This window comes from Drosophila sechellia, chromosome 2L (genome assembly GCF_004382195.2).
Source record: "Drosophila sechellia strain sech25 chromosome 2L, ASM438219v1, whole genome shotgun sequence".
In the NCBI taxonomy this organism is placed as follows: domain Eukaryota; kingdom Metazoa; phylum Arthropoda; class Insecta; order Diptera; family Drosophilidae; genus Drosophila; species Drosophila sechellia.
This window is the reverse complement of record NC_045949.1, coordinates 14,066,552-14,077,689: the sequence shown is the minus strand read 5'-3', so window position 1 is coordinate 14,077,689 and position 11,138 is coordinate 14,066,552. Positions and strand designations below refer to the sequence as shown.

At 41.3% G+C, this 11,138-nt stretch overlaps 1 protein-coding gene across 1 annotated transcript; it reads left to right on the top strand.

The window, feature by feature from the left end:
* The first annotated feature begins 7,948 nt into the window (after positions 1-7,948).
* On the top strand, positions 7,949-10,396 carry LOC6611270 (pickpocket protein 28). The gene is made up of 7 exons (XM_002035789.2): positions 7,949-8,256; positions 8,317-8,580; positions 8,697-9,207; positions 9,265-9,404; positions 9,471-9,601; positions 9,661-9,901; positions 9,974-10,396. Exons 1-7 carry the CDS (start codon positions 7,985-7,987, stop codon positions 10,233-10,235), a joined length of 1,821 nt encoding a protein of 606 aa, XP_002035825.1. The 5' UTR covers positions 7,949-7,984; the 3' UTR covers positions 10,236-10,396.
* The last annotated feature ends 742 nt before the right edge of the window (positions 10,397-11,138 follow it).

Sequence of the window (11,138 nt, the reverse complement as noted above, 5' to 3'; positions counted from 1 at the left end):
TGGAGATGAAAAATCGCCAAAAGATACAAAAATATTACATCGCGAAGCAGAAATAAAACCATGGAAAGCGAAAGCGAAACGACAAGCTCGAATAAAATATTACTGTCCTTTTTGGCCAGCATGTAAATTGTTAAGGTAGCCACCAATTGGAAAAGAAAGCTCCTCCGGCGATATATGAAGTATATTACATTGCGATCCGACTGTCCACCGCACTGGGTGTTGTGTTTGATCCAACTTAGTCCGTCCTGGCGGCCATTAACTTTGCTGGTGATAAGTGCTGACTGCATATTTAAAATGCAGACATGCTGGCTGTGTGCGAAAGCAGGTAAAATCGTAATTCACTGAAATTTACGATTGCAGCAGCAGCTTGGCAGCCGGGCAAATGAAAGAAAAACAACTGAATGCTAAACACTTGGGCGGTAGAAGATGTAAGCGAATATGGAATACTGTTCCTCAAGAAAAAACACATTAATAATAATAACACTGAGCAGCAAACGAAAGCGAATTCTTGAGCATCTTTTATAAAGTAACCATCACTGAACGACGAATGAATGAATGAGCCTTTAGTTTCTAGCCAACCAAATAACTATGATGCAGTAGTGCAGTGGCTCTTACCCGGAGTCAGTGAAGAGTATAAACAAAAGACACCCAAACCCCAAGTGCAGGCCACAACAATAATTTTCAAAACCAAATGACAGCCGACAAAACCATATATCATTGTGCATGGAGGCAACGCCACCGTCTTGTCTGACTTTGCCACCCACGATCTGAACTTTTGTCACTTCAGAGAGGCGTCGCTGGCTGTCTTAACCAGTGTCTGTCGTCACCTCCACCCGACTCCTTGAGTCCCCAATCCCCCAATTCCCCACTGCCGCCGAATCGAGCTCGAAAATTTTAATTTCTTCCACAAAACAAGAATGAAAGCAACGAAGGAGTGAGTCGCACGAGTTTAATAAATTGCCGTGCAAGTGCTGCTTAAAAATTGTCGCATGTGTCGAGGCATTGCAGGCAAATTGCGCGCACTAAATGTATGCATTTTTCCATTTTGGCCAGTGAGACCAGACCTCACAGGGGGGAACTATCAACGTCTGATGACATTTCCATAATTAGTCGAGCGTGTCTCTGTTGGTCTGGTTTTGGTCGGGGTTGCTGCTCATGTTGCATGTTTGAACGCTTGTCTTGATTTGATTTGATGGCCAGAGTGAGCTGCACTTTGGAATCGACTCTCGGTCTGATTTGGGTGTGTGTGGTGCTAGGAGTTTCGATGCGATGCGATGCTATGCCACGATGATGAAGGCCTTTCATATTTATTTATTATGCACACAATTTTGCAGACATCGTTGTGCATGTTGTCCCTGTCACGTCGTCTCCTTCAGTTCCATGCCCCATCTCCACATGTGCGAATTGACGCCGCATTTGTGGTGTTGAAATATTAATGCCGAGAGTTGGTCATGTCACTTTGATTTATGAGCACCGGGAACACTTTCCTATACACTACTCGTATTCGGTGGATAAGGGATGCGGGCGTTTAACTCCTGAGCATTAAGACATTCGAAGTAAAAGTCACATTGGAAAAGAAGGCAACAACAGAAAACTGGCTTTGGAAGTGGTGAATGCATAATGCAAATTATATAGAAATCAGCAGTAAGATACATATCTAAAGGCACAAGTAGGACTTGGAAGCACAAGGATTTCCTATAAATTTATCCATTCATATAGATGACGATGATACCTCCCTAGTTTTTAGTATCATTTTATTTACGCTATAATCCACACTAACAATCCCATTAGCCATGCCTAAGCACCAAAGCTCCGTCGAAGTAACACCAAATCTGAATCAGAAGTCGTTGTTGGCCAGTTTGATGGCTGACAACCGCTACACGAGAGGAACAAGGCGAAAACAGCTAACCGTTCTGGCCAGCAAACCAGAAGCACAAATGCAGATACCAGAGGAGCAGAGAGAACAGCAGCTACTTGTCTGCCAAGCTGGTTGGGATGAAGTTGGAGGAGCTCCCTGGTTTGAGGTCGCCAAAGTCAATGGCAACTGCATTTTATCTTTTGGTCTTCGGGTTCTTTTACGCCGCGGAAGAACAGGGAAAAATGCGTGAACATTAAATATGCATGACCGAGAACATTACATATAAATAAATTTAGCAAACAGTTTGTATGCAATGCGCTTGCAAATGCATTTTATCGATGATGATGGTAATGATGATGCCCCTTTTCGAAGGTGTTGAAGTTGCAGCCATGGTGCTCACGCAACGTCTGCAACCGGGACTTCGACTGGTACCTGGGGACCGCCATGAAACCGATCCATTTGACAGGCCTTCTGGGAGCCACTGCACTGAAAAAAAAACACTAGCCAATAGAACAAACCATAAGCTAAGAAGCTCTCATTCAAGGAGCTGCTTAAGTACTTCCTATAGTATCCTAGTACAACTAAGAATATTTCAGGATAAACAGAAATCCAAAGAATAAAGAGTTCATATCAATTATTATCTTATTCGATTCTTGGAACCTTTTTGAACAGTGTAGAATCTGTGGAGAGCCACAAAGCACGAAATACTTTATATCTGGCGGTCTGACGTCGACGGCCAATTGCCATCCCATGCCAACCACCGGGCCGAGTCCATTGTGGCGTTGGTCAAAATCGTTGGCCATTTTAAATATGAGCACAATGCTGCTGTTGTGCAATCTTGTCGGGAATTTTCGCTGGCAGCTTGACACTTCACGTACTCTGTCGCAGATCCCTACTCCGGCCATCTTCCTGCCCCATCCTTGCCACACCATCGCGACTGCTGTCAGCGGCTGCTGTCGTGTTGCATGTTAATTTCTGTTCGCGTTCACCGCGAATATATGCCACGATTTTATAGCCACCACTTAGCACGCGCGATTGTCGAAAGAAATTCGAATAATATTTCTCGATCGTGCTGTATTTTAATATTCTAACTGTCAGTCAATCAAATCAAATTGTTCACTAATTAGTTTTGTATTGTATTTTGAAGGCGTTGATTGACGGCAAGTCATTACTTGGCATTCAAATGCAAATGCTTTCTCTGAAATGATTCTGAATGCAAATCGGATGCTTTTAATGTACATATTGTACATTTAGCTTACTTAAATAAGTCCAAGAAATGTAAATCGCTTTTTTGCAAACTATTGCCGCCTGCAAACTACTGAAAATGCCCATTGCAACACAAATTTTGAACATGCCACAAATATCACCTTAAGTAATTGACAACGTGTTATGAGATAATAATTTACATATGTAAATGAGCTTTGTATCTCTACCTATAGTGTATAAATCAAGCCAAGCCCACTTATTAACGGTTAAAGACTAGGCCAAATCAAGCACAAGGCCAGAATCGAATCGATCGGCAAATGCAGCGTTGCTATTTAACTAAGTTTTATTTTAGCACGACTATCATTGTTGATAGATAGTTACAAAGTTGATCGCACTTGTTAACGATCGTATGTCATCCGGCCAGATCACTGGCGGATATACGGGCACATAAACGTGCATATATGAGACATGTTATACGACAGACTCTCAACCTTTTAATAATGTGTCGCCACATATTCATATGTAGATAATTTCCCTACTGCCCCGATACTCGACCGCTTGGTGGCCATAAATTATGGGCTATGGCAGCTTGACTGCTGTTGATTTTTATCAACGTCATCAGCTTAATTGCCTCACTGTGCGAAGTGGCCTGTTACGAGGCGAGTTCACTTGACTTGCCTTTGCGAATTTATCTTTGAAATACCCAACACTGCAAGTTAGTGATTCGCGATGGAGAGAGAGAGTGCGAGCGCCGTGTGCAGTGCCTGCAATTACTAATGAAATATGGCTGTCAGTAATTATTTGTTATAAATTTGCATAGAAATTGCAATTTGTGCACCGCACTCCTCCTACTCCAGCGGCGAATCACAATTCTCTCGCCCAAGTTGGCGGCATTATTAATGACAATGTAAGCCCATGATAAATATCGTTGACACAGTCATTTTAAGCCATATAGTTATGCACTTGTTTATACGACCCGACATCGCATCTAACTAAGTACTAGTTGATTTTAATTCCCATATTCTGCCCTGTGTGCCGGCCATAAACGTCATGGCAATGACTTAGGATTGTCAGGTTAATAAATTGCACACGGTTGCACTGGATATTGGCCACTGTTGTTGCCAGTTAAAAAGTATAACAATGTTTCCGCAGGTCAACTAGTGTTGTTCAACCTTAGAGTATTTAAATGTATCTCCTAACAAAGAAAAACAAAAGCCAAACAGCAATATAATTATACTTTTAAATAAACAATAATTGTATATTCACTAGAATAAAAATTTCAATAATTAAACAGCGTTTCCAGCTACTGCACAACTTTAACGCAAAAGTTTTTAAGCTAAACGCAAACATTTATTACCAAACTTATGGTGCCGAAGCAATAAATGTACATATATTTGCACATATACGGGAAAAAGAGCAGATGCGGTGGAAAATTACGCTTTTAATTAGGATAATCATGAGCGAAAATCTGTGGCAACTAATGTGAGCAACAATTTACATTAAACGTGGGCCATTTGTAAACAATTTGTTGTGGTTGCGCTTGGGGATAGAATCGCTTACTAAATTATACATTTAATTATATTCCATGATTTTTGCAGCTACCGAACGTTATCGCAACAAATGTGCCAAGGATTCCCGAAGGGATAATACAATAAATGTCTTGTTTGGTCAGTTTTCATAATTGAAATTTTGTTTAGTCGAGCCCAAGTTATAATATATTCGATTAGCATTATCGCATACGAACATGGGCATTAATTTGAATGCATTTGGCAATGTGGAATGGGCGCAAAACTTGTAATTTTGCGAGCTGACATCAACAGCCATCCCAGTGAACATTTAGCCTTGGGTCGGCTAATCGTCTGGAGTAATTCCACAACAAAACCTGCAACTCAACATGCATAATTTAGGTAACAAATGATAACTCGAAGAAATGTGAAGCCATGCATAAATTTTCCCAGCTCGCAAGTGCCACAGACTGCAACTGCAAATGCAACTGCAACTGCAACTGCACAGCACATCATCAGACAGGTAGACATCAAGCAGACAGACTCCAGGCCAAGACAGAGGATTTGCTGGCGAAACTCCTTTTGATTTATTACAGAAAACTGACCGAGCAGCCGAGGAGTGAGCAGCGTGTCAGCCTTTCCTGTTGCCTTTCCAGCCAACTCAACTCTACTCATCAGCAGCTGCAGTCAGCTCTGTCCCTGCCTCATAATTTATAAACAAATGCGAATCGTCCAAGTTGGCAGAGTGGTCCTTGTTTGCCACAAGGGAATAACAGTCGTCCATCCATCCAGTGGACTGGGGCAGATATACATAAGGCGAAACTGGGTGGTTATGAATGCTCGTAGTTATGCCCTCGATGGCAGGCAGCCTGAATTGATGAGATCATAACGTGTGTTATGACGCCATATATAATTGCCAGTCAACTGGCACAAGTGGAATTGAAAAAGTCAGAGCATTATGCAAATTATTAATTATGATAGCTGCAATCGAAAAATCTGGGAATAAATGATTGTAACAAACGCTTTGATGCTATTGTAAAAGAATTAAAAACTGATCATTTAGCATTAATTAATATATTGCCAATAACGGCTAACTTTTGGTATCATAATGCTTAAAAAACTAATATACGCCACTTTCCAATAGTGAAAAATAGATTAAAAAAAGCAGTAACAAATGAATTTATATTGCTAAACCTCGATAGAAAATTCCAGCGCTTTGTGTGCAATATTTAATCTATTTCCACTTCTTACTTTTTCATTTTGATGACCACTGTAAATGTTTAATGAATATCTCTGCTGGCAAAAAAAAAAGTAGTTGACCGATGTACAGCTCTTCAACAGCTTCGAATTGGACCTTCAAAGGGTAATTCCGACAATTTTTCGCCCACCCACAGGAAAAGCATGAATTATTCAAATAGAATTGCTAAAATATGTAAACTGTCGTGACGTTTCGAAGCACTCGCCAATTTAATTACAGTTCCATCAAATGCACACACTCAAGGCAAAAGCAAAAAATATTTAAAAATGCAGACAGACCATTGAATTTTTGTGCCATTTCAGAGAGCGTCTGTACATTAATATTTTGTGAGTGTGGCCTTTATGTATGAACACATTAAAATATGAATTATTTACGTCGAATTGCTCTTGAGCTTGTGGATTTTAAAATCAAATAAATGGACACAAATTACTTTGTCATATCTTATTGATTTTAAGCTACTCTCGCCCACGTCACCGAAATGCAAACAAGAATAAGTCCGACCTGTCCCAGTTTTTTTTTTGCTTACGTAAATGTGAGCTCAAAACATTGCTTTGTGATTTGTGTTAAATAACTACCGCTCATTAAGTTCATTTATCAATTCAGTTAAGGGCATGTTAAGCCCACCACTTACCAGTAATAATTATCTCTATAAGCCTAATGACTAATAACCATATTCGAGCCACACAAAAACAGAATTTCACGCCCCGATGCGAATACAATTTGCACGCAAATAAAAAAGCAGTTTACGTATGACGCCCACTGTAGGCGTTGTTCGCCACGGACATTACACTACTTATCTACATAATAATTTAGTGTAGTTTTAAAAGGCCTTTAGCCCATTGATCTGATACCCAAATCTTGTTAAACAGTAGGCAGGCACTCTCCTTCCGGCAAACAAGGCGATGTGCCGCGTCGGTTGCCCACAAAACAAACAATAAAATTAAATAATTACAAGTCGTGAGTGAATTTCACGCGAATCCAAATGCTGATGCACACACTCTGATAATGCACCCAAAAAAAATAAAAAGAAAAACTGCAGATACCCAAACCCACACAGAGCTGGCGGAATATTCGAAAAATGCGCAACGGATGCCTCTTGACCAATGGACATGGCAAAAAGCCCCGCTTTCCGTTTTATATCGATGACAATGTCCCCAAATAAGTGCCAACAACTGAGCCACATTCAAGAGTTGGCAACAGGAGGTGGGGTGTGTGCATCGCCCTGCCACGCAGACAAAATCAAGCCACGCACGAATGCCACCAGACGATACCGCCACCAATACCAATGGCAATGCCAATACCAGGCCGGCATAAAAGGAGAGTATCCCACTGGATTCCAGGAACATGTTTAAACGATGTCGAGCATTCGGAAAAAGAGTAATGTTCGCCGGCATTTCGACCATGGGTGACAATCTTTTTAGCATAAAATCACGGTAACTACTCGTATGATACTTCCAAAATCGGTAAGTCGGCGACGAGATGATTTGATAAGTGGTCCTTTTTTACAATTGCAAGGATTCCAACCTATTCCCAGGTGGATGGAAAGAATTTCTGAAGGGGGTAAACCTTTGAAGTTCATCTGCGAGCAAAGCACTGTTCTGTGTATCATAACTATGTTCAATATTACTCCATTATTAAATTATAAGTAATTAGAAAATTCGTTGCTTCGTAACTCGCTAGAGAAAGAATGGTAAACATTTATGATAAAACATTCGGTTGATTCCTAGAAACATATTAAAATATAAACTTAGGGATTGTTAACAAACTCAATGACGTCGAAGAGTTATGAGCTGTATGTAAGTGTAGGTGGTAGCTAAGTAACGGGTATCTGTTAGTCGAGGAACTCTTCTGTAGCGCGATCTGTTCTTATATCTGAAGATGTAGGTTAGGAACATTGTATTAAAGGCACAACATTATTCCATAGTTTAAATAAAGAATTAGTACATGGTGTAAATGAAAGTAGTGCCAGCGATGTGGCTCAGTAATTAAGCTTAAGTAAATGAGTGCGTGCGAATTGAAGTCCCCAGGCAAGGACCCACCGGAACTGGAGAGCGCACCCAGTTTTGAGGTGTTCCATCGCAGTGGGTCGGCTATAAAAGGACACTCCGCATGTGTGGCGCAGCTTAGTCGAATTCCACGAGTCCTGTTCTGTGGACAATGGCCGAGATCAGGGAGGACGAGGAGGAAAAGAAGTCGGGCATCAGCATTCTGCCCGGTCCGGAACTATTGGCCCTTCCCGGCTTCGATACCCGGGCCAGTATTGCATCGGCTGCATTAAGTGATGTTCCAAGTGATGTGATCATCAAGTCTCGCATTCGATACGGAAGTCCTTTGTCAGCCTGCAAAGGATTACTATTGGAGTATGCGAAGAGCACGACCATTCACGGCATACGCTACATCTTCGAGGTTCACAGACCGATCTATGAAAAGTGCGTTTTTAGAAACTAGAGCTCTTTAGGAATTTGTAATATATCTTTATTTTCTTCCAGACTTTATTGGCTTTTTTTCACGTGCATTTCCGTTTACTTTGCCGTTTCACTTATCTGGGACACCTATCTTAAGTGGCAGGAATCCCCGGTTATTCTTGGCTTCGACGAGACTTTGGTCCCAGTGCATAAGATACCTTTTCCCACAATTACCATTTGCCCGGAAATTAAAATGGAACGCAATGTCTTTGACTATACTAACGTATCGCGACAACTTTGGGAGGAGTACAAACAGAATGGCAATATCAGCGACTTGGATGATGAGGAGTTGAGTATTTCAGGATATTCATGATCATGAGTATACCCTTTAATCCTTATTTGTCTCAAAAGCTTTGATATGTTAAATCACCAGTCTTAACCCCAATCATTTTCCATATCCCTAGCCTGGCTCGAATGGCGGTTGCAATGCACATCTGTGATTCGGAAGTGGTGCAGCGGTTTACTCCATTGCTATCGCAGCTTAACCCGCCGAACGTGGACGTAACCCAAACTCTGATTGACTTGAGTATATCGAAGAACGAGACTGGGCCGTTTTGCAAGTGGAATGGTCGCTTTTACTTCTGCGACAAGATCTTCGACTTTGTGGCCACCGACGAGGGCATCTGCTACCAATTCAATGGCCTGCGACCCAAGGACATTTATCGCGACGAGAAGTTCATTAGCTATGTGGATCCGGATGTGGTGGACTTCAACAAGTACTTCGATGTGGATTTGCCGCCCTGGAACAACATAACCGGCAATTGGTCACTGGACACTGGCTTCGTGGACCAGGGCCAGAATGCGTATCCCCAAAGGACGGTGTTCTCATCGGTGAAGAATGGGTTCTTCGCCTTTTTGCAGGGTTTGCAGCACAATTTCGACTACGATTGTCGCAGTTTCAAACAGGGCTATAAGGTGTGTGTGGTTAGAACTGGGTGTGGACCTGTGCACAGCTAATGTGTAATTTGACAGGTCTTTCTCAACTCCCCGGAGAGTGTGCCGCTGACGACGGGCAATTATATCCTGGTCCCTCATGGCGATGAGGTCCTTGTCAGTGTGCTGCCGGCATATGTCGTGTCCACCGACAATTTGCACGAAATTACACCCGAAAAGTGAGTGGTTTCGTGTTAAAACGGATGACATTATGCGATACAAAACATATATATATCCCTATTTAGACGCCAATGTCTGTTCGATGATGAGCGATCGCTGCGATTCTTCCGTTCCTATTCCCAGAGCAATTGCCAAACCGAATGTCTGGCCAACTATACGGTTTCCAAATGCGGTTGTGCCAAATTCTGGATGCCCAGTGAGTGAACTTTGGCATTTTAAATATATTGACTTAATCTGATCGGATTTTATGTATAGAACCTGTTGGTACTCCCGTTTGTGGCCTCAAGGATATTAACTGTTACACATCGGCCCAGGATGAGCTGTACACCCTGATGCAAAACCAAACGATGGCAAAGAGTATTGATGAAAGTGTGGACATCACCTGCAACTGCATGCCAGCCTGCACTTCGCTGGAATATAATTTCGAGATATCCAGGGCCAAATACGATGTGGCCAAAACCATTCGAGCCTTCCGCGAAGAATACGAGCATACGGAGTGAGTATGCCTAACTCACATCACTGTTTGTATATAAATGTATAATATTATAAATTCAAAACCATCTTTCAGCGCCATTGGATCCCGACTATCCGTCTACTTCAAGGAGCATCAGTTTACGGCCATTAAACGCACTATTCTTTTCGGAGTATCCACATTGATTTCCAACTGCGGCGGTATCTGCGGATTGTTTATGGGAATCTCGTGTCTGAGTTTCCTGGAGCTAATCTACTTCTTCTGCATGAGAATCTGCGGCAGCTGTCGCGATCGCAGGAAGCACAAGATACAACAGCAGAACTCAGTGGATGTACCAGAGGAAAACTCTGAGAACTAGTCGGTGGTCTTAAAGGCAGAAAAATACTATTTAAAAGAAACTTCAACCATTATGTGTGTAAAGCAAACTCAATTGAATTAAATCAGTTGCCATAAAAAACATTGACTGTGTTTAGTTCAGAGCACTTAAACGGGTAAATAAAGTTGTCCTACATAACGATATTTCGCACTCACAATGACACATTCCGAAAGTCTGTAGTACTGAGAGACCAATTGAGTTTCCAGTTTACCAGGTAATTTAATCGATTACAAATTAAAAATGCATGTGATTAGCACATGGTCAAAGCAATTGATTTGCTCTAATTAATTGATTGCAATGCTCTAGCAAAACACTGAAACTAATTAAATATCCTATTTAAAGGCGTAACCATAAACACATAAAGCATTTAATGTGCTCCCAATGGAATTCATGTGGTTTTTTTATTCTACCCCTTTTCAGCCATATTTCATAGATGTCGAGACCCCGAAAAGGTATATATTTAAACATAATCTGTTCGCACCAAATGTCAGATCTAATGGATTTTGTCACTGGCCACAAATCATGCAAGAGTATTAAAAACTTCAGCATTTTCAGCATTATTAATAAGGCACGACAATAAAAAATGTGTTCGCTATTTGGCTTTGATCTTTTCGTTGGGTCGTGTGGCGGTCGAGAAAAAAAATGAAGGGGAAACGATGGAGATTTATCGCAGACAAATATTTTGCCTTCGAGAAAAGTCACTCAAGAATCTGCATTATGCGTATAGGTTAAGTCTCTAAATTCGTATTCCTGTCACAATTTGTTTACTTTTGAGAATTATGAAAGTTTCATATTCGTATATTTTATGATAATTGTAAAAACATTCCGTGTATTAATTTTATGAAGCGTATTTCGGGCTGCTTGGTTGACAAATTGTTGGCACAG